Genomic DNA, 23,369 nt, shown 5'->3' with positions numbered 1-23,369 from the left:
TTGTTCTGTATAGCCCGTCGTAACTTTTTTATTGTTTCACAGTACACGTCTTGATTAATGGTCGTACCACGTTCCATGAATTCAACCAACAACACCCCTTTGGCATCCCAAAACACCGTTGCCATCAGTTTTCTGGCAGAAAAATCTTGCGAGGCTTTTCTTGGTTTGGTAGGCGAATTTGAATGTGCCCATATCTTTGATTGTTCTTTTGTCTCAGGGTTCACGTACTTAATCCAGGTTTCGTCACCGGTCACGATTCTGTTTAACAATGGTTCTTCTTCGTCCTCATAACGTGACAGGAAGTCTAATGCAGAGGCCATTCTTTGAGGTTTGTGGTGGTCGGTAAGAATTTTGGGCACCCATCGTGCACAGAACTTACGGTAACCCAATCTTGCTGTCACTATCTCGTACAAGGGAGTCTTAGAAATCTGTGGAAAACCAGTAGACAACTCCGACATTGAGAAACGTCGATTTTCACGAACTTTTGCATCAACTGTCTGAACGAGTTCGTCAGTCACCAATGATGGTCTACCACTCCTCTCTTCATCATGAACGTTTTCTCGTCCACTTTTAAATAAACGTACCCATTCACGGACAACTCCTTCACTCATAACTCTTGGTCCATACACGGCACAAAGCTCACGATGAATAGCTGCTGCAGAATATCCTCTGGCTGTAAAAAACCTTATGACAGCACGTACTTCACATTTGGCGGGGTTTTCTATTGCAGCACACATTTCAAACTGCCACAAAAACTAAACTAGCGCAGGTACGACGTTCACTCGACCATGGCTTGATGCCGACTGACCTGTTGAGTGCGTGAACCCACAGATGGCGTCGCTACTCCCCCCACAACCCGCACTGTGACCAATCGGAGGTTGCTTTCTGAACCGCCCTCGTATATATACTAAATTTAGTAGTTTTTAATCGTTGATCCAATTATTAGTATTGTGTTTACATTTCGCTGCGTGCAGTTGCAGCTGCAGCGGTTCTTAAGTGCTGACAAAGTTTTTAGTGCACTGTTATAAAGTTTTTAAATTTAGTAGTTTTCAACGGTGTCTCGTGCTGTTTCTGGCGAAATAGCGATTTAATAATTTCTGGAAACGTTCGCTCACTGTGTTTTTTAGAGTTGTCTGTGCGTTGAAGTCGTTTAATAAATTTCGTGCTGTAGTTTTCAGCTAACGTTTCTTACTGTGTTTTGTGAGATATTTCAGTAAAATTGTCATTCACTGTTTTAATTTCATTGAGTGTTTCAGTGGCCGCTTGAATTTTTGGTTTTAGCTACTAAATTGTGTGAAGTTTTGGTGGTATTGGTATTAGTTGTAGTTTAGTGGTATTAATAAAATGTGTTGTTTTCTTAGTAGAGAGAGAATTTCCTGACCACAATTGTTAGTTCTTTAAATAGTTTTACTGCTTGAACTTAGGTAATGTAGACGTTTAGTTTTTTCAATAACTGTTAACAATTTATCATGAGTGAGAAGTGTGGGCTTTGTCGTAGGTTTGTGAGTAGTGGGTTACGGTAGGGGATTTGATCAAAGTATTTTCATTGGGGAAATGCAGTGGCGAAGCCAGTGGGCATTATAGCGAGATCCTCTCCTTGGAATGCAGAATCTGTAGCAGAAATAAGTTGACAGAGGAGCAGGAGCGTAAGATCTGTGCCCCTTAGGTGCAGTTACAAGACGAAAGGAGGAACTAGGTAGATTGAGGAGGATGAAGGATGCTGAGACATGGGATCTGCCAGTTGGTAAGAAGGCAGCTAGGAGGAGGGGATGTTTAGACCGCCGTACTTTGCGTGAATGCAATAGATTCGACCAACCGTCAGATCTGAGTGGAGAGGAGCCTCTTGCAGCTGCTTGCAGCAGTTCTCATCTGTTAGGAGGCCTAAGTCAGTTGCAAATTCTAACAGAAAGAAGAAGGTTCTGCTGCTAAGTAGTTCGCACGGTAGAGGTGTGGGCCAGCAGTTGCAGGGTGCAGGAAGTGTTGGGGAATGAGTACTGGGTCACCAGCATTGTGAAGCCTAATGCAGGTTTGGCTCAGATGAGAGACAGCGTAGGGGCCTTATGTTGTTGTTGTGGTCTTCAGTCCTGAGACTGGTTTGATGCAGCTCTCCATGCTACTCTATCCTGTGCAAGCTTCTTCATCTCCCAGTACTTGCTGCAACCTACGTCCTTCTGAATTTGCTTAGTGTATTCATCTCTTGGTCGCCCTCTATGATTTTTACCCTCCACGCTGCCCTCCAATGCTAAATTTGTGATCCCTTGATGCCTCAGAACATTTCCTACCAACTGGTCCCTTCTTCTTGTCAAGTTGTGCCACAAACTCCTCTTCTCCCCAATTCTATTCAATACCTCCTCATTAGTTATGTGATCTACCCATCTAATCTTCAGCATTCTTCTGTAGCACCACATTTCGAAAGCTTCTATTCTCTTCTTGTCTAAACTATTTATCGTCCATGTTTCACTTCAATACATGGCTACACTCCATACAAATACTTTCAGAAACGACTTCCTGACATTTAAATCTATACTCGATGTTAACAAATTTCTCTTCTTCAGAAACGCTTTTCTTGCCATTGCCAGTCTACCTTTTATATCCTCTCTACTTCGACCATCATCAGTTATTTTGCTCCCCAAATAGCAAAACTCCTTTACTACTTTAAGTGTCTCATTTCCTAATCTAATTCCCTCAGCATCACCAGACTTAATTCGACTACATTCCATTATCCTCGTTTTGCTTTTGTTGATGTTCATCTTATATCCTCCTTTCAAGACACTGTCCATTCCGTTCAACTGCTCTTCCAAGTCCTTTGCTGTCTCTGACAGAATTACAATGTCAAAGTTTTTATTTCTTCTCCATGGATTTTAATACCTACTCCGAATTTTTCTTTTGTTTCCTTCACTGCTTGCTCAATATACAGATTGAATAACATCGGGGAGAGGCTACAACCCTGTCTCACTCCCTTCCCAACCGCTGTTTCCCTTTCATGTCCCTCGACTCTTATAGCTGCCATCTGCTTTCTGTACAAATTGTAAATAGCCTTTCGCTCCCTGTATTTTACCCCTGCCACCTTTAGAATTTGAAAGAGAGTATTCCAGTCAACATTGTCAAAAGCTTTCTTATGCAGGAATTTTATTAAAGAGCATCTGGTAGCTACTTTGGGTGGAGCAAGGAATAGTCTTTATAGGGACGGGAAATATGATGTAGGTGGTGACCTGGTAAATATAGCTACTCAAACTGCACTTCGTGCAACCCTATCAGTGTCATGGTTGGCCTCATTTTATTGCTTCTGTTAGGGATGTTAACAGAGGGCTGGAGAAGACACTGATGGCAGAGGGCATGGCTCACAATGCAGTGGTGGCAGTTGAGTCTATCAGTAGATCGGGTTTCGCTAGGCGTGGCCTGCACTTCAGTGGATATGGCAAGGGGAGGCTGGCGAAGCTTATAGGTGACAGCGTAGTGGGTGGTGGTGGGATCATTCTTAGAAAAATTCCTATAGTAGTTGGTGTTAGAGCTGCACCTTTTTACATTGAAGTCAGCTGATAGGTACACCTGCCTAAAGGAAGTCCCTCTAACAATGGAATCACCTTCAGACGAGGTCGGGTATACAAGCAGAGAAGGAATAAGCATATTTCATCAAGATATAAGAGGTATTAGAAATAAAGTTAGTGAATTGCTTATAGATTTAGAGTCTGACATTATAGATGTATCGGAGAACCACTTAAATTATTTGACAGTTCAGAGGCTTTCTTGACCAGGATACAGATTAGCTGGCTGTTTTTCACGGAGTTCTTTGCGGAATGGGGTAGTGGCCATGTACGTGAAAAACAGTATTCCATTTGAGTCCGTAGACGTATTACGACTCTGCACTGGACAGGTATATGAATGTTGTGCAGGGCAGTTATTAATTTTGTGAAAGTAAACTCCGAATACAGAGCATTTCTGCTCAAGCTAGAGAGAGTTCTTGGTTCTCTTTATAGGAAGTACTAAAAATTAGCTATATGTGGTGACTTCAATATTAATTTTGTATGTGATTGTGCAAGAAAAAGGACGTTGGTATATCTTCTAGACCCATAAGATCTCATTCAGACAGTGTTTTTCCCAACCAGGGTGCAGAGGAAGAGTAGCACAACCATAGAAAATATTTTTATTCATTGCTAGATGGGCGTTCTGGAAGTAAAAGGATGAATGCCCTTTCAGACAATGATGCACAAATTTTAATACTACAAGGCTTTTGTATTCAAACAAATGTTGCATACAATTACAAGCTACGTAGGAAAGATAATGTAACTGCAATAGAGTGTTTTATAAACCTAGTTAAGGAAGAAGAGTGGCGGGATGTTTGTATTGTCGATAACATAGATGACAAATATAATGCTTTCCTTGACATGTTTCTCATGCTCTTTGAGAGTTGCTAATGGGATAAGGATATCATGTAGAACAAAGCGAGAATTATATCAAAATGTCAGTAGTCACAATCAAGCTACAGCAGCCCATTACAGACATTATTGTAAAGAGCTTAAAAATATTATTAGGAAGGCAAAGTGTGTGTGGTACGCAAATAGAATAGTTAATTCGCAGGATAAAATTAAAGCCATATGGTCAGTTGTGAAGGAAGTGTCTGGTCAGCAGCACAAGGTCGACGATATAAAGTCAGTTTGCAGTAAAAATATGTCTGTTACTGATAAGTCAGATATATGTACAGTATTTAACAATCATTTTCTGAGCATTCCCGGTGAACTAAATAAAAAGTTGGTTTCTACAGATAATTACATAACTGTCTTGGAAAATGCGTTTTCGAGACTGATACCTGAAATACTCCTCTGTGATACTGACAAGGGGCAGACTGAGTAAATAATTAAATCACTGAAGACTAAGGATTCTCATGGATATGATGGAGTGCATAGAATATTAAAGTACTGTGCTGCACATGTTAGCCCTGTATTTACCCATATTTGTAACTTTTACTTTATGAATGGTCTGTTTCCTGAACGATTAAAGTACTCAGTAGTAAAGCCGCTTTATGAAAAGAGAGAAAGGGAAAATATAGACAATTTTAGATCTACTTCTATGCTATCAGTGTTTGCTCAAGTTGTTGAAAATGCTGTGTATGTATGCATAATTGATACTTTTATATCACATAATTTACTATCAAATGTACAGTTCGGCTTTAGAACAACTGAAAATGCGATATACTCTTTTCTCCTTGAGGTACTGGATGTATTAAACAAAAGGTTTCGAAAATAAACTAATGCTAAATCACAGTAAGACTCAGTTTTTATAGTTTCTAACGCACAATTCAACAAAACCTGACTTTTTAATCTCATAGAATAGGCAAATGAGAAGTGAAACTGAACAGCTAAAATTTCTAGGCGTTCAGATAGTAAACTGTCGTGGAAAGTCCACATTCAGGATCTTGTTCAAACACTTAATGCTGCCATATTTACTACTCGAACGGTATCTGGAGTAAGTGATCGTTCGGCACGAAAATTAGCCGAAATTGCTTATTTTCATTTGATTATGACATATGGTATTATAATTTGGATGAGTCGCGTAAGACGTAACACCCCCTTTATTCCGTTGGCGATTGCACGTATCGACAAGCGGTGTTCGGCGAATCATAGCCGACTATGGGGCACATACTTTGGTACATGCACAATAATCACAACGTTTATATTGACCGAGATAATGAGGAAAGTACATGTTTTTTTAACGGGACGCTATACTTTTTTTTACCATCAATAGAACGCTCTGGAAAAGACGTGTATAGTGATGTAACGCACGTTGCTATTGTGATTCAAACTTGGCTTAAAAGACGCTGGGAAATATTGTACGATTGAAGGTCGAGGCGGTCGGAAGCGGCTGCAGACTGTAAACACACCTCGAGCGACCTGCAGGCCGAGTTGCCGTGTTCTACGCAGCATGCACGGCCTACGCTACGAAGGTAAATCCTCTTCCACCCTGTTTGAATCACAATAGTAACATGCGTTACATCACTATATGCGTCTTTTCCAGAGCGTTCGAATGATGGTAAAAAAAGTACAGCGTCCCATTTAAAAAAACATGTACTTGCCTCGTTATCTCGGTCAATATAAACGTTGTGATTATTGTGCATGTACCAACGTATGGGCCCCGTAGTGCGCTTTGTTTCACCGAAAACGGCATGCCGATACGTGCAATCACCTCCGGAATAAAGGGGCTGTTACGTCTTACGCGACTCACCCTGTATATATTATCGTTTCTTGTTAACAATATTAGCTTATTGTCAATTCACTCAGTTAATACTAGGCAGAAATCCAATCTGCGTTTGGATCGCACTTACTTAACTCTTGTGTGGAAAGGTGTGTAGTATACTGCTGCATCCATTTTCAATAAGCTACAACAAGTATTCAAAAATTTTACCAATAATCCACGCGCTTTCAAATCGAAACTGAAGAATTTCCTTATGGGTCACTCTTTCTGTCCTGTCGAGGAATTCCTTGAAAAATTAATATGATTCCTATGTTATGACTTGAACATGTTGGGTTCATAAACATTTTATTTGATCTGTTATTACTTTTATATTGTAATTTCATGTACTGACCCGTTCCATGAGCTTGGAGATTTGCTCCTCAATTTGGTACTGCGGAACAAGACGTGTAGTGTATCTGAAATGAATGTAGAAAATGAGAGGGTTGCTAGAATGGGTCATAACAAACATATTTCACGAAGCAACCCGAGTCTGCGACCCTTAGCGTACGGCGCTGGGCGTCGTTGAACAGCGTCTACATCTACATCTAAATCTACGTCCATACTCCGCAAGCCACCTGACGGTGTGTGGCGGAGGGTACCTTGAGTACCTTTATCGGCTCTCCCTTCTATTCCAGTCTCGTCTTGTTCGTGGAAAGAAGGATTGTCGGTATGCCTCTGTGTGGGCTCTAATCTCTCTGATTTTATCCTCATGGTCTCTTGGCGAGATATACGTAGGAGGGAGCAATATACTGCTTGACTCTTCGGTGAAGGTATGTTCTCGAAACTTCAACAAAGGCCCGTACCGAGCTACTGAGCGTCTCTCCTGCAGAGTATTCCACTGGAGTTTATCTATCATCTCCGTAACGCTTTCGCGATTACTAAATGATCCTGTAACGAAGCGCGCTGCTCTCCGTTGGATCTTATCTATCTCTTCTAACAACCCTATCTGGCACGGATCCCACACTGCTGAGCAGTATTCGAGCAGTGGGCGAACAAGCGTACTGTAACTTACTTCATTTGTTTTCGGATTGCATTCCCTTAGGATTCTTCCAATGAATCTCAGTCTGGCATCTGCTTTACCGACGATCAACTTTATATGATCATTCCATTTTAAATCACTCCTAATGCTTACTCCCAGATAATTTATGGAATTAACTGCTTCCAGTTGCTGACCTGCTATTTTGTAGCTAAATGATAGGGGATTTATCTTTCTATGTATTCGCAGCACATTACACTTGTCTACATTGAGATTCAATTGTCATTCCCTGCACCATGCGTCAATTCGCTGCAGATCCTCCTGCATTTTAGTACAATTTTCCATTGTTACAACCTCTCGATACACCACAGCATCATCTGCCAAAGCCTCAGTGAACTTCCGATGTCATCCACAAGGTCATTTATGTATATTGTGAATAGCAACGGTCCTATGACACTGCCCTGCGGCACACCTGGAATCACTCTTACTTCGGAAGACTTCTCTCCATTGAGAATGACATGCTGCGTTCTGTTATCTAGGAACTCTTCAATCCAATCACACAATTGGTCTGATAGTCCATATGCTCTTAGTTTGTAGGCGCACAACAGGCCATCCGAGCCCTCGTGGTGACAGGTCATCAGGGCAACGTTTCCAGCGTATGTGTGGCATCATGGTAAATGAGAAATCGGGGTGAAGTTTTATAATCTTCATTTGGAAACAGTTACGACAAGTGCTATAAAAATTACGCCCTCCTGCTTGAATGCACGCCGTCCTACGGCTCTGGAGTGACTATCGCACTCTTTCAAACACTCCTGGCATAGTGGAAACTGCCTTGGAGGCTGCCACAATGCGCACCATCAGCTCTTCAGGAGTCTATGGGTGATTCATAGACAACAGATTTCAGGTGATCTCAGAAGAAAGTCTGGGAAACGTGCAGGTCATGCCACCCACCCACCGCGCCTTGTCCATTCCTCACCAAAGGTTTCATCCAAATGCATTGACACTGCGTGTGCGAAGTGTGCAGGTGGACCGTTGTGCTGCTACCACATTCCCTGTCGCAGGCTGAGTGCAGCTTGTTACAACAGCTCTGACACAGTTTCTCATAAAAAAGTTTAAATATTTATTTGAAGACGAGAGAAGAACGGGACAGGGTCAGTTGGAGCGAGCTGTTAGAATCACAAGTGAGATGACCAGCAGCGGTTGGTAGGACATGATGGACGACTGTTAAAAGGCGCCGGCCGTTGTGGCCGAGTGGTTCTAGGCGCTTCAGTCCTGAACCGCGCTGCTGCTACGGCCGCGGGTTCGAATCCTACCTCGGGCATGGATGTGTGTGATGTCCTTAGGTTAGTTAGGTTTAAGTAGTTCTAAGTCTAGGGGACTGATGACCTCAGATGTTAAGTCCCATAGTGCTCAGAGCCATTTGAACCATTTTTTGTTGAAAGGCTACCGTAAAGAGTTGTCTAACGGACGGTTCAGTCACCGGGGGAACATGATTGGATCGACCAGATTATCGCCTACCAAGCTGGCCCAAATGTTGACAGTGAAGCAATCTTGGTGACCATGAGCAAGGGCGGCGTGCGGATTTTCCCCCGCCTGCACATGTTGCCTGTGGCTGTTGAACATACCCTCTCTTGTAAATGATGCCTCACCCGTAGAAATTGCACAGTTCGGAAAGTCTGGTTGAATGACACACCTTTACAAAAACCACTGGCAGTATTCAATTCGACGTGGAAAATCGTCTAGGTTAAGGGCGTGAACCTTCTGAAGGCGACAGTGGTGCAAATCATCTTCGTGCCACACACATCAAATAGTGAAATGGCTTACTCTCATTTCCCGTGCAAAATTGTGGTGTGCGTACTGCAAGACCTTCAGTACACACACCATCAGATTATTTGACTTGTCGGTCTAGCTGAGTAGGCGAGTGTCAGCAATATGTCTCGTGGCCTTATCGTGGCGTGTTTATCTTCTGCCGTTAGGTCAGACGATAGAAATGCCACTTGCGCGCTTAGAGTAGCAGATTGACAGTGACCAACTTTAAAAAGAACTTGATTAATTTTCACGCACATTTATTAAAATAATAAAAAGCATAGAAATTACTTAACTTGATTCTGGATGCTGTTTACAATTGACAATCTGAAGTTCCTTTGGTCTTGGTACGTTAATCTTAATCTCACATATCTCTGATACTTGACAAAGTGTCAATACATTTCTCTTCGTGGCTTTGGACAGGAATATGATAATCTTATTAGGCGCAGGCTGAAACTTGACTACAGACTAATGCAGACTGATGCAGACTGACTAATCGGAGGTCTGTACACTCGTTATAATACCTCGAGCGTTCAGGTATCACTGCGCAAGTGTGATCCGCGAGGAGAAAAGGTTCTACGTTAGCAGCAATCTCATTGGCTGTGTTACATATTAATACGCAGATCGGCGGAAGCAGAATTTGGTCCGTCTCTAAGACAGCACCATCTCGTAGTGCGGAGACGGACGAGCGCTGCGCCTGCGCTGTTGTGCTTAGCGGGGCGCGCTCTAGTGGGAAAGTTGTGTACCCGCTGACTACGCGGAACTACGTACACAACAAAAATGCTGCGAGCTGGTTGACGGTATGTTTTCCACCGGTGCTAACGCCTACTCTTCAAGCCCGGATGTACGGGCACTGTGTGTTGACCGCGTCTGTCAGGCCTTCGCAACTGTAACACAAAATGAATATACCGGTTTCGACGTAAGGCACACATGTGCTATTACGAGAAAATACCTTAGGTGAATTGGTCTATCGTAGGGACCGGTGGATGACAGTAAATGTGTGTGGGTCTGGCATTCGGCGATTCGGAAACCGCTAAAAGTAAAAACATTGGGTGCCGTGAGCATTTACATCCGCCGCCCTGTTAGATCAGTCCTCGTCTGGCCTTTCCTCCGTAAATAGCGCTCCAGTTCCTGTCCGCTCAACACAGTAACATACACAACAGTGTCCCTGTTTGACGATAAACTGACACGGGGTGAACCAGACTCCACAGCGAGGAAAGGTGCTGCCCTCTATGCACATCTATCAAGCACGCATTCGCACAGCCAAAAGCAATGCGTTCACGTCCCAATAAGAGGCGGAAAATCTGATATATTGTCCCGACTGGAATATCTGCAACTATCAATATCACAGAGTTTGCAAATAAAGATTATAAAACATCACCCCGACTTCTCATTTACTTTGATGCCACAAATACATTGAAATCGTTGCCCTGCAAACTTACAACCCAACCATGTTGGCTCGAATGGCACGTTGTGTGACGCTGTTCAATGACGCCTGGCGCCATATGATAAGGGATGTGGACATACGCTGCTATGAAAATATATGCTTGGTACGAACCACTCTATAAGCCCTCTCCTCTCATTTTCTTTCATATTTTGTATTCATTTCAGAGACACCCTGTGTGTAAGGTGTCCCATTTATCTTGACCATCCCAAATAACTGTTTGTCCAGATGCAATTTACAAAATGTTTCAAGCAAATGTTCTTTAGCCAGCAGGGGGACATCAATCAGCATGAATGCCTTTGTTGCAGCTTTGTTTTTTTTAGAAAGATATGAACAGTGTTATGACTTTTTTAAATGGCACCCTGTGTGTGAATTTGAAAGTATCATTGATAAGATTGTTCTAAATTAATTATTCAGCAAACCTGCATCTGACTGCATCTGTGAACTTGTTTCTTGCACTCCTCCATTTTGCCAGAAATGCCACATGTATTTGACTCAGCAATAAAATTTAAGAGAATAATGCCATTTGTGCAATGGCATTAAGATGGTACTGGAAAATTAACTTTTGGCCCTGATGTTTACTTGGTTCTTTCATTGGTGGGTAACTTTACTCTACTACTCATTTTCATATTCAATTTAAGCAAAGGATTTGGATTATGATTCAGGCTGTTAGAAACACATTTTTGATCTCAATATATATATTGTTAAAATTTTAAGTTATACACAAAATCTACCGTAGCATGAAACATTCTTACAAAAATTTTACCAAACGCTTACTGTGTCAAACCTTGGGCATACAAATCCTAACTCTGAATATTATCTAACAAAACCAATTTGAAATCATTATATATCTTCTCTCATTTACGTGCTAAGGTTTGGTCTGGGGCAGTGAGCGCGACCTACCTTACAGCTGTCACCACACGTCTGCTTCCTCTGGGCACCTAGTTGTGACTCCTGCCTTAAAGCTGTCTGCACACGTGTGCTTTCTCTGGGCACCTACCTGCGACCCCTCGGTTTTTTACTGCGCGCGCCCGGCTCTCTTAACCATCAAAGAACCTGCTACTCAAAGATATTATACTTGTTCCAACTTGCGGTTGGCAACTACCGACTATATTCTGGAGCTACCCTGATCAGACCTTAGCACATACCTTTCAAATTATTCATCTGGTCTTACCAAAGAATGTGATCTAATATTAAATATTAGTAATCTCTTCTAGACTGCAGTTAGGAACACTGGATGAGAGTGGTGGTTTTTGTACCCAAGTAATCAGTGGTATGACTACCACAACAGTATTAAGATTGTCATTCCTTATGGTTTGTTTGTACAGTAGACTTTCTTGATTTGAAACTTTACATTATTTATGGGTTATGAAATTTCTCTGTTGAAATTCACATTTTGCAAGCAATGCTGTGTTACTGTCTTTTCATTTGTGTTCTTCTGTTTTGGGGATAATACTAACAGCAACATTCTTAAGACAAATGATTTCTAAGTCTGTAATTATTAAAAAATGTGTTGCCTAATCTTAGTGTTCATAGTGCAACTGGAGATGCTCCAAAAATTTAAATGAGCTTTTCCATTTCCAGTACACTTAAGACAGAGAAACAAAAATACTTGTCACATTTACTTATTTTTAATATTTTAGCTGATAGTTGTGAGTATTATTAGCAACTATGCCCTAGTCCTTAAACCTAATTGTAGAAAAAGGAATAAATCTCACTGGCTTATACTTCTGGTATTCTGAATCTCAAGGGCTGTGTCTTTAAGATACAAGCTGCACCAGTACTCACTTCTGAGCCCCTTTAAGAAACACATCGGCTTTGAAATGTATTCTTGCTGCTGGTAATATAATTGAAACTTCGTAACAACACAAAATAGATTTGGAAGCTGTGTGACCATCAAGTTACGTCCTTCCTGGCACAGAATTATTCTGTGATATCAAGTTTTCAGTTTATGGTTTTGAGTCAAGCTATGTCGTTATACATGGAAGGTACAACTAGTCTTGTTTTTATATTGTGATTTAGCTGTCCCTGCCACCACTGGGGCAATGAGGGAGAGACAAATGCTGCGGGTATTTGCTAGCTCTAAGGCAATGGGCACACATTGTAAAGTGAAGGTTGCACTGATTCTCGGCTCCAATATCATTGGGGCTATCTTTTTACCTATTCGGTACAAGCAGTCAGATCGAAATTGAATAAGGAGATCTTAAGATTTCTCCATCATATTTTATTGCTACTGTCAGTATCCCTTAGGTAAGGCCCAAATATGATACTTATGATACTGAATATGTAGTAGTGCCTTTTTCTCTTCACGATGACATAATAGATGGTTTTTGTGATTATACAACTTTATTTATCAAATTTTAGCACTGAATAATTTATTAACAATGTCTCTTAATTCCTCTAATACAAATACCACATTTCCACAATACTTTAATATGACAAAGGACAGCATCTAAATACAGACCATGCAAAATATAATACTAATTCGTGCTGACGTAGGCATGCTTGGCCTACAGATTCTACAAGTTTTATTAAAATAGACTTTCAGTGCAAGCTAACATGGTAAGTTGTAATTCATTAGTATTAATGTAGTGCATGGTTTAATAGCGTTATTCTATTGTTTCATTGACTACTACAATAAACATAAAAATAAATGATAAACAATATATTCTTTCACTTTATCTTAAATAGTCTGAGGATGCTCATGTAGTTTTTCAATTCCAGGACTATGAGTTAAATATGTCGTCAAGCCACGTTTGAAGTGCATTCTCGCCCGGAAATAAAATTTTCACGACAGTCCTTCTATAACAAGAGGGAAAGGTCAATATTTGGGGGTATCTCATCAGAAAATTAAGTGTTTGAGGCGCGACTTCCCAAACAAACTCCTGACTAGTTTGATCTATGAAATCAGCAGAGGTCATTGTCCTGTAATAGCAACACTTGATGCACTTTTGGTGGTCGTTTTTATTACACTGCAGCCAGAAAGTGCCGCAGTTGTTGACAACAAATCCCATTTGCAGATGGAGACACACCCAGGGAGAAGTTTACACTGCACAACACACTTTTTGGCCACCAAACTCAAAAAAATATCTGTTCACACTGAGCTTTGCTAGAATATATGCATTTTGTTAGGGCTCAGCCATTAATTTCTTCTTAAGTAGTCAACATAAAATCATCATCACTCAATAGCAATATTACACAGGTGTGCTTAATGAGCGCATGCCACACAAGAAAAATGCAGTAATAGTCACAAATTTGATTTTTATTGCTTTGAATTACAGCATGTAGTACTCCAGTATCCGACTACTGAACCTTGCCTGTTGAATTCAAACTCTTTATGAAGGTAAATGGTCGTAGTTCTTCACATAGGTTAATTATCAAGATTTCCTGAATGTGAAAAATCATTAATGCAAGACCGATCTTTCTTGATAATGTTCCACGCACGATACAGTTGTTGAGGGCTGCCTCTGCTGCTTTCATCCCCATATTAAAACCAAAGCAAACAATAAATTGCAAATGTTAGACCTTTTTATATTATAGAATCCATTTTACAACGTTTAAATATCTATCATAAAATTCAAGTACACAAAATCCAATATACAACTGCAAGATAAAACTAGTGCTGCAAATAAGAAAATGATGTTTGATAAATACACTTGTAACAACCGAAATGTGTTATGTTACTGCATATTGTTCACTCAGTGTACCGAAGTTACTTCATGCAGAAAATGAAACTACAACAACAAACAGGCTTATACCTACCAGGTACCAATGCATGAGTAGAAACGTGTGAGAGATGCGCCACGCCGTGATGACCTAACCGGTCGGCGGCTGGCGTCAGGCGGCTGATGGCAATGTCAGTTGTTGGGCGAGAAAAATCTCGAGCTTGAACTGTTCTGATCTTGATACATCCACGAGATCTTTGGCAAAATTGTTTCCAGAAGTTTTTGTTATTATTGTTGGGTTAGAAAATGAAGCAAATTATCGTTGAGGTTCTATCAGACTAATAGATTTAATAGAAAGCCGAAATGTGTTTTAAAAAATAAATGAAGGAGTGGACTAGAACTCACGTTTTGTGTTTGAATTGTATGGCATTCACCACTTGACCAAGAGCACATACAGAACTGCAACAGCTCGAATGGAAGACAACACTTCCTTCAGAAACTTCTGCATACTACAGTGTTTCCAGATCATGCAGATGGCTGAACTTCGAATTCTGAGGGGTGGCCCATTTTATTGGCGCCTTAAGTGAAGGATTCCAACTTAGTTTCATTGGCAGCTGGATAGTGGCCAGGTTTTATATCAAATAGTATGCATATGTTAAAACAATGCAATTAACAATTTGAATTTTAAACTAGCATAACAAGCACAATAAAATAAAACTAATAAAATACAAGGAGTATTGAAGACTAGCTTGAGGAGGTGATACATGTGGAAGATGAGGCAGAAAGAGAGTAAAAGATAGAAATGATTATTGTAAAAGGCAATATATGAGGGAAATTATATGTCAGTGGTATATAAATGTCCTTACTGTAAGGAAGCTGTACATATAAAACCACAGAATATATATACAGGGTGATTCAAAAAGAATACCACAACTTTAAAAATGTGTATTTAATGAAAGAAACATAATATAACCTTCTGTTATACATCATTACAAAGAGTATTTCAAAAGGTTTTTTTTTCACTCAAAAACAAGTTCAGAGATGTTAAATATGGCCCCCTCCAGACACTCGAGCAATATCAACCCGATACTCCAACTTGTTCCACACTCTCTGTAGCATATCAGGCGTAACAGTTTGGATAGCTGCTGTTATTTCTCGTTTCAAATCATCAATGGTGGCTGGGAGAGGTGGCCGAAACACCATATCCTTAACATATCCCCATAAGAAAAAATCGCAGGGAGTAAGATCAGGGCTTCTTGGAGGCCAGTGATGAAGTGCTCTGTCACGGGCTGCCTGGCGGCCGATCCATCGCCTCGGGTAGTTGACGTTCAGGTCTCATAACTAACCTTTTTCGTAGGACTCTCCATGCAGTTGATTGTGGAATTTGCAGCTCTCTGAAGTGCTCTGTCACGGGCTGCCTGGCGGCCGATCCATCGCCTCGGGTAGTTGACGTTCAGGTCTCATAACTAACCTTTTTCGTAGGACTCTCCATACAGTTGATTGTGGAATTTGCAGCTCTCTGCTAGCTCTGCGAGTTGATTTTCCTGGGCTGCGAACAAATGCTTGCTGGATGCGTGCTACATTTTCATCACTCGTTCTCGGCCGTCCAGAACTTTTCCCTTTGCACAAACACCCATTCTCTGTAAACTGTTTATACCAACGTTTATACACAACCTATCAGGAGGTTTAACACCATACTTCGTTCGAAATGCACGCTGAACAACTGTCGTCGATTCACTTCTGCCGTACTCAATAACACAAAAAGCTTTCTGTTGAGTGGTCGCCATCTTAGCATCAACTGACGCTGACGCCTAGTCAACAGCGCCTCAAGCGAACAAATGTACAACTAAATGAAACTTTATAGCTCCCTTAATTCGCCGACAGATAGTGCTTAGCTCTGCCTTTTGTCGTTGCAGAGTTTTAAATTCCTAAAGTTGTGGTATTCTTTTTGAATCACCCTTTATAGTACATCGACAAAAACAATAAAAATAAACAGATACATGTCAAATGGAGAAATAGGATTGAACACAGCATAAGAAGCATTGGAAAAATGTGAGTATTAATTGAAGTTTTTTAGAGGTTTAGTCTTCAATGTTTTTCTGGTTTGTTCCCTTTATATTTTTTATTGTTTAACTTTAGCATTTAAAATTTATTTACTACTGCGGTGTCGAAGAGGCATTTACTCTGTTTGTAGCCCTCCACCAGGCGAGACGCGTGAGTTTAGTCCTGCCGTACAGATAAGTGATTTAGACTGCAATAAAACTCAGTTTAGTTCAGGAAACTAGTTTAATACGTGTATTAGTGTGTTTTTCAAGCTAACTATTAAAGGTTTCACTTCTCTTTACGTATTATTCCAGAAAATGTGAAAGGAACATAAAGAAGGGTTACGATCGTATTCTTGCATACATTTTTGCCCAGAAAACTTATAGAATCTCATCTAATTCTTCTGTTCCGTTCCAGAAAGTTAAGAAAAGCGTATCCCTTTGTTGTTTAACTCTTGTTTTGCGAAACACAGCGTAAATTTTAAGTTCCAGTATCTGGAAAATTTGCACATACGGTAACAGCTTTGTTTACATACAGTTGCGACTAGGCCTTCTTTTGTAAACGTGTTTTTCTTTTTTTTCGGTAATCTAACTTATTGTCACTAAAGTAAGTTTGTTTACATACGATTGAGACTAGACCTAATCTTTCGTAAAAGTGTTTTCTTGTTTTTCAGTAATTTAATTTGACTTATTCTCGCTGAAGTAAGATTTTTGCCATGAGTGAAAAGTGCCTGACGAGCCATAGAATTGTTAGCTCCGGGGTTTGGTGTGACGGCCGCAGTAATTTTTTCCATTGGGGTGACTGTAGCGGCGTGGGAAATGGGGAAGTGAATCAGACTCATCAGTGGTTCTGTAGGATATGTAGTAGAGCTAGGAAAATAGTGGAACAGGAGGGCAAAATTGCTGTCCCTCAGGCACAGTCATAGCGGGCTAGGGAAGATCTGAACAGGTTAAGGAGGGAGAAGGGTAATGAAAGGTGGGAAGTGGCAACAGGTAAGAGGAGGAACAGACCTATAACTTTGACAACAGCTTTGTGGTGAATGCGAAGAATAAGTTTGACCTGTTGCTTAAGTTAGAAACTGATGAGCCTCAGACAGAGGTAGGTGTAGAGAGGGCACAACAAACTTTCAGTAGAATATTGAATAAGAATGTAGGGAATTCAGCAAAGAGAAAGAAAGTTTTGTTGTTAGGTAGTTCACATGCCAGAGGTGTAGGCCAACTTTTACAGGACCAGTTTGAGCTTGTGTCTGTTCTGAGACGCCAACTTTTGCAGGACCAGTTTGAGTTTCTCTGTTCTGAAACGCCATGACCGACCTCATTTGAACTCTTCAATCAGGAGAGTTAATTTGTAGTTGGAATGGCTACTTGAGTTGGGTGTGGGGTCACATATTGGTTTGGTTCCTTTTGATTCTCTCAGTAGGTGAGATTATACTAGACATGGCCTACACCTCAACAGGAAAGGGAAGGGTAAACTGGCTGGGCTAATAGCAGGAAATGTAAGGGGGAGAGACACTACCATGAGTGGTAATATAACATTGGTCATAGGTGTTGGAGCAGCACCTTTTATCCGATAGGTAGGACAGAACGAAGTCAAGTTCTGAGAGAAGTAAAGATTGAAACAAACCTTCAGTTTGAGAAAGAAATCAATAGCATAATCCTTCACGTTGGATCAGCAAACACAGCTGTTGGTTAAAAATTTACAGGAATCAGCAGAAATTTTGTGAGCATGGGGTTGATCTGAGATTCTGATATTCTGTGCAACGGATTAATCTGAGATGTACCCTTTACCCTGTGGCTCCTGCAAGATGCAATTTCCACCCCCACACTACTACAGAAGTCAGACAGACGCTCCTAACGTTCTAAAGAGAATTGCCTGAAAAACTTTCAGCAATAAATATCTTCTGGAGTCGTCGGCTGTAAGGAAATGACACAAAAATTCACAAAATTTCTTACATAACTAGTGGGATACTTGGGTACTGGAGTAGTGCTAGTTAGTGTAAGAAAAACATGAAACTAACGAAAGTTATTATTTATTTTGCAAAACTTCTGAGAAATCACAATGGCACTTTTAGTTATGAATTGAACAAATCAAAACAGACTAAGAACAGCCGACCAATTGCAAAGGATAAAGTAATCTTTACCTAGGTTTCAATAGATATAAATCTATCTTCTTCAGAAGACACCTGGGGACAATGAACATCGTAATATATATTAAGGTATGAAACATGAGTCAAGAATAAAGTTTGACATATATTAGGAAAATATTGTATTACAATATTACAATATTTTCCTAATATATGTCAAACTTTATTCTTGACTCATGTTTCATACCTTAATATATATTACGATGTTCATTGTCCCCAGGTGTCTTCTGAAGAAGATAGATTTATATCTATTGAAACCTAGGTAAAGATTACTTTATCCTTTGCAATTGGTCGGCTGTTCTTAGTCTGTTTTACGTGGAACCATTGCTGCAGCGCAGCTATGTTTAAAATACCAAAAATTGAACAAATTATATACTATTTTTTTTTCAGAAAGTGAAGTTACCTCTCAAGGATAGGATTCACTAATGAAATTTCTATATTAAGTTTAAGATGGTTGTTGACTTGGCAGAATGCCTGAGAGGCGCGCCTACTCAACTTGAATAACCATCCTTTAGAATGTTGCTAGGTACAGTCGAGGCTGTCGCCTGTGAAATGCAATGAAGTGTACTGTTGTGGAGGAAATATGGGGCTCGCAATGGCTGTAGTGCACAATGGCTGTAGTGCACCGTAAGCTGCAATGACTGCTGTCTGCGCCGCTCGCTGCTGACAAATAAGATAACTCTCGTTCTATCTGGATTGACCTTCGCCGATCAAGCTATCCCTACGCCTTGATAAAGTCAAGGATTCCTATTCGCCCCTAGTCTAACTATTGGCGTAGTACACTGGTGAGATAACCAGTCCACCGCGATGCCACTCAAATATTTGCTCGCAGGCGTTTAACTATAACTCTGTCCATTCACACCGCACAATAAGTGTCGGCCAACACAGTGAACAACGCTTAATCGCAAGGACTCAATATAGAGAGTTGCACTTCGATTCGCTCTCGACAGAAGTGCTCTCCCAGTGAAGTACTGAGGAGAGACTTGTTCCTCGCTCCAACAGCGACAATGGAACGGCGCCTCTCCACGCCAGACGTGAAGGGGTATATCTTTTGGTCTCTTCCATTACTCCTTCAGCTCAAGGCGTCAGAAATATCGTCTGCCAATGAGAATTGCTCTTCTAAAATGGGAGAATGATGTTTCGTTTAAGGTGACCAATCCGGAAATCTGTAGTATCGGCGTTTGGCGTTTGCTGTCTCCCTGTGAAAATCTCTGAAACTGTGTCCTATGTGTAAAGAATACATAGGCTGGCCGCTCCCACACAATGTAGCGGAATTTGCTTTTAAGCCGAACACGGGGTCGTTCCTCCTTTCCCTCAGGTGAACGCTGTCCACTCCACGGGCGGCCACCGGCTGACGTAGGTGGGTTGGGACTGGCCTCCTGGCATGCAGTTGCCTCTCTCGAACTAAAAGCTCCTATGAGCATCGTGTCTGGAATGTATGTGTGTACGTCAGCCTCGAGTATTTCAACCACGGAGTGCACTTGCGATTTATTAGCTATTTGCATATCGTTTACATGAATTCATACAACATTGACTTTATCTTATCGAGTTTGGGTTCAAATGAAGCCTCTTGACGTGCGGAATATGATTGTGAGGGCGGATATGTGAGCAATGAAGGTCAGGAGACCATGACGTCTTACAATTTTATTTTCACCCGATTTCATCTTGGTGAATGTGAAATGCCAACTATCTTTAGTCCATCAAAATATTCGAGGGCTTCAAAGTAAAATTAATGAACTACTTATGTGCATTGACGAATTAGAGTCATCGAACCCAGTTGGTATAATCTGCCTCTCTGAACATCATGTGACCACGGGTATAGATGTGTTTAACCTTACAGAATTTAAGGTAGCCTCTTACTTCTGTAGAGAAGATATGGAGAAAGGATGAGTTGCCATATTTGTTAAAAACAGTTTTAAATTTATGAACATTGACATTAATAAATTTTGCTTAGAGCAGCACTTAGCAGCATGTGCAACAGAAATAGAATTTCATAATAGGTCCTTTATAATAGTAGCCATATACAGAGCACCTTCAGGAAATTTCAACCTGTTTATAAACCGCCTTCAAGATTTATTATCTCATCTAAAATTTAAAAAAAACCACAAATAACTAGTGGTTGCTGGTGATTTTAATATAGATGTCCTGAAAACACTGTCAGTGAACAGTTACTGAAATCAGTTACATTGTCATTAAATTTAATTTCTACTGTAAATTTCCCAACTAGGGTGCACAAATGTTCTAAGACAGCCACTGATAATATCTTTGTAGACAATTCTAGGCAACTAAGCCACATTACAAAACCAGTAGTAAATGGGCTATCTGACCATGACATGCAACACCTAACATTAAATTTTGAAAAGTGTCAAGGTAAAACATCTATCAGAACTGAGTACAGAAGGCCAATAAAACAGTCAAAACTGAGAAATTGAGGAGATTGCTCAAAGAAATTAATTGGATGGATGTTTACAGCATCCAAGACACAAATGGAAAATACAAAACATTCATTAAAAAAGTTAGCACCTTATTTGAAAATTGTTTTCCCCTGAAGGTAACTCAAATTAAGCAGAAGTCTAATAAGAAACCATGGATCACCCAAGGGATAAAGACATCATGTGAGACATAAGGGAAACTCTATCTAATGTGTAGGGACATATTTGATACTAGCATTATAGCTCATTACAAAAATTACTACAAAATATCGAAGAAGGTTATCCAGACATGTGTTAGGAGAAGAAGATAAATACATCCAGCAATGAAGTAAAAACAATATGGTATACAGTTAGGTTACTTATCACGTATCACACGAACATTCCCTGACTAGCTTAAATATGCCGAAGTTGTACCTCTCCAGAAGAAAGGGGACAAATAAATGCCGTCAAATTACTGAGCGCTCTCACTTTTGCCAGATTTTTCAAAAATCTTTGAAAAGGTTATTTTCATGAGTCTACTTAAGCACCTTAGTGAAAATAACGTAGTGTCAAAGTCACAGTCTGGGTTTCTTAAGGGTACTGATATTGAGAAGACTATTTACTCTTACAGGGCACTTCAGCAGTAGGCAATCAGACATTATCTGACTGGGAAGAAATTAGATGTGGTGTTCCCCAAGGTTCCATACTAGGTCCACTACTTTTTCTTCTGTATATTAATGACCTGTCATCTGTTACATTACTGTCTTATTTGCAGATGATACAAACATTGCAATAAATAGCAAATCAAATATAAATGTAGAAAGGGCAGCTAATCAAATTTTTATTGACATTAATAAGTGGTTCGTAGCCAATTGAAGGACGCAAATACCAGCAGCAAAAGCCAGCAGTGTATGATTATATTAAAACTGTAGAACATCCACAATAGTCCTTTTCATTTGTAATTGTAGAGTTATTTTGCCAAGAGGTAATGGAAGAAAACAGTTACCATAGACAAGAATTCTTCCTACTTCAGTACAGTGATATGCAATTCGTCTCCATGCTTAAGGTCTGTTGGTTAATTGGTTGGTTGGTTGGTTGGTTGATTTGGGGGATGGAACCAAACAGCGACGTTATCTGTCCCATCGGATTAGGGAAGGATGGGGAAGGAAATTGGCGGTGCCCTTTCAAAGGAACCATCCCAGCATTTGCGATTTAGGGAAATTACGAAAAACCTAAATCAGCATGGCCGGCCGCGGGTTTGAACCGTCGTCTTTCCGAAGGCGAGTCCAGTGTGCTAACCACTGCTCCATCTCTTTCGTTTTAAGGTCTGTAGTATTTAGTTGTCGACAGGGAGACTTGGAGGAGAGATGCGACAGAGGGATGTGTAAGCTGTCTTAGGGATGACGGTGTTTCGCAGAGTTTTGATGGCTGCCGACAGGCGACCTGGCGATGCTGGCGGGCGGCATCGTAATGGCGTGGTCGTCGCCGGCGCTGCCCAAGATGAGCCTGACCCCCTCGCAGGGGTCGTGGGCGGGGTCTCTGCCGTCGCTGGGCGCCGCCGTGGGCCCCTGGCTGGGCGGCTGGCTGTCCGACAAGCTGGGCCGCAAGGCCACCGTCATGCTGGGCGCCGCGCCCATCGTGCTCAGCTGGGTGGCACTCATCTTCTGCGAGTACGAACCCGTCTGGCTGTGCGTCGTGCGCTTCGTGTCCGGCCTCGGCGTCGGACTCATCTTCGCCGCCATGCCGACCTACGTGGGGGAGATCGCTCAGGTACATGTCGCTCCTCTCCCGTTTTCGTGCTTGCACTTGGCTGTTCCCGAGGGCTTCTAGACATTGCAATATCACTGTACTCGCCACTGTGCTCCTCAAACCAATCCATCAAACTCCTGGCCATGTGACATGCCACATTCTCATGTTGAAAAATGCCACTGGGAAACATGACCGTCATGAGGGGGTGCACATGGCCTGCACCCAGTGTACAGTACGATTCTCTTTGGCCATCATGATGCATTGCATGAGCTCCACTGGAGCCACGGACGCCCACGTGAATGTTTCCCAGAGCATAACGGAGCTGCCACCAGCTGGTCTCTGTCCCACGGTACGGGTGCCAAGGAGCTGTTGCCCTGGAAGACGACGAATTCGCGCCCTCCCATCAGTATGATGAAGAAGGTATCGGTATTCACTCTGCCACTGTGTCAGATTCCAGTGCCGATGGTGACGTACCCATTAGAGTCATAGTTTTCAATGTCATGGCGTTAACACTGCCACATACATGGGTAATGAGCTGCGGAGGATTATTATTAGGAGTGTTCAGTGCACTGTGTGTTCAGACACACTTATACGCCATCCAGCATTAAAGTCTGATGTTAGTTCCACCACAGTTCGCTGCCTGTCCTGTTTTACCACTGTGCCCAGCTTACAACGTCCGACATCTGAAATGAAGGGTGGCCGGCCAACCCTAACACATTTGTATGTCCTTTCACCTTCGCTTCGCCATGCACTGAAGACATACTCCACAGCGCTCCTCGACCACCCGACAATTCGTGCAGTTTTCAAACTGCTTCTGCTGAGCCTCCATGTCATCAGAATCTGTCCTCAGTCAAACTCTGATAGATAGTACCCCTTCGCCATTCTTCGCACGGACAGCACACTC

At 41.4% G+C, this 23,369-nt stretch overlaps 1 protein-coding gene across 1 annotated transcript in view; it reads left to right on the top strand.

Annotated features, from left to right (window-relative positions):
* The first annotated feature begins 22,227 nt into the window (after nucleotides 1-22,227).
* The window catches only part of LOC124606892 (facilitated trehalose transporter Tret1-like), a 60,259-nt gene continuing 59,117 nt past the window's right edge, over nucleotides 22,228-23,369 (top strand). Inside the window, exon 1 of the mRNA XM_047138989.1 lies at nucleotides 22,228-22,486. Coding sequence (XP_046994945.1) covers nucleotides 22,334-22,486 — 153 coding nt within the window. The 5' untranslated portion in view covers nucleotides 22,228-22,333. The remainder of the gene's footprint in view (nucleotides 22,487-23,369) is intronic.

This window comes from Schistocerca americana, chromosome 3, assembly GCF_021461395.2.
Source record: "Schistocerca americana isolate TAMUIC-IGC-003095 chromosome 3, iqSchAmer2.1, whole genome shotgun sequence".
NCBI classification, from domain to species: Eukaryota; Metazoa; Arthropoda; class Insecta; order Orthoptera; family Acrididae; genus Schistocerca; species Schistocerca americana.
The sequence above is the reverse complement of the archived record's forward strand: the minus strand, read 5'-3'. Positions and strand labels throughout refer to the sequence as shown.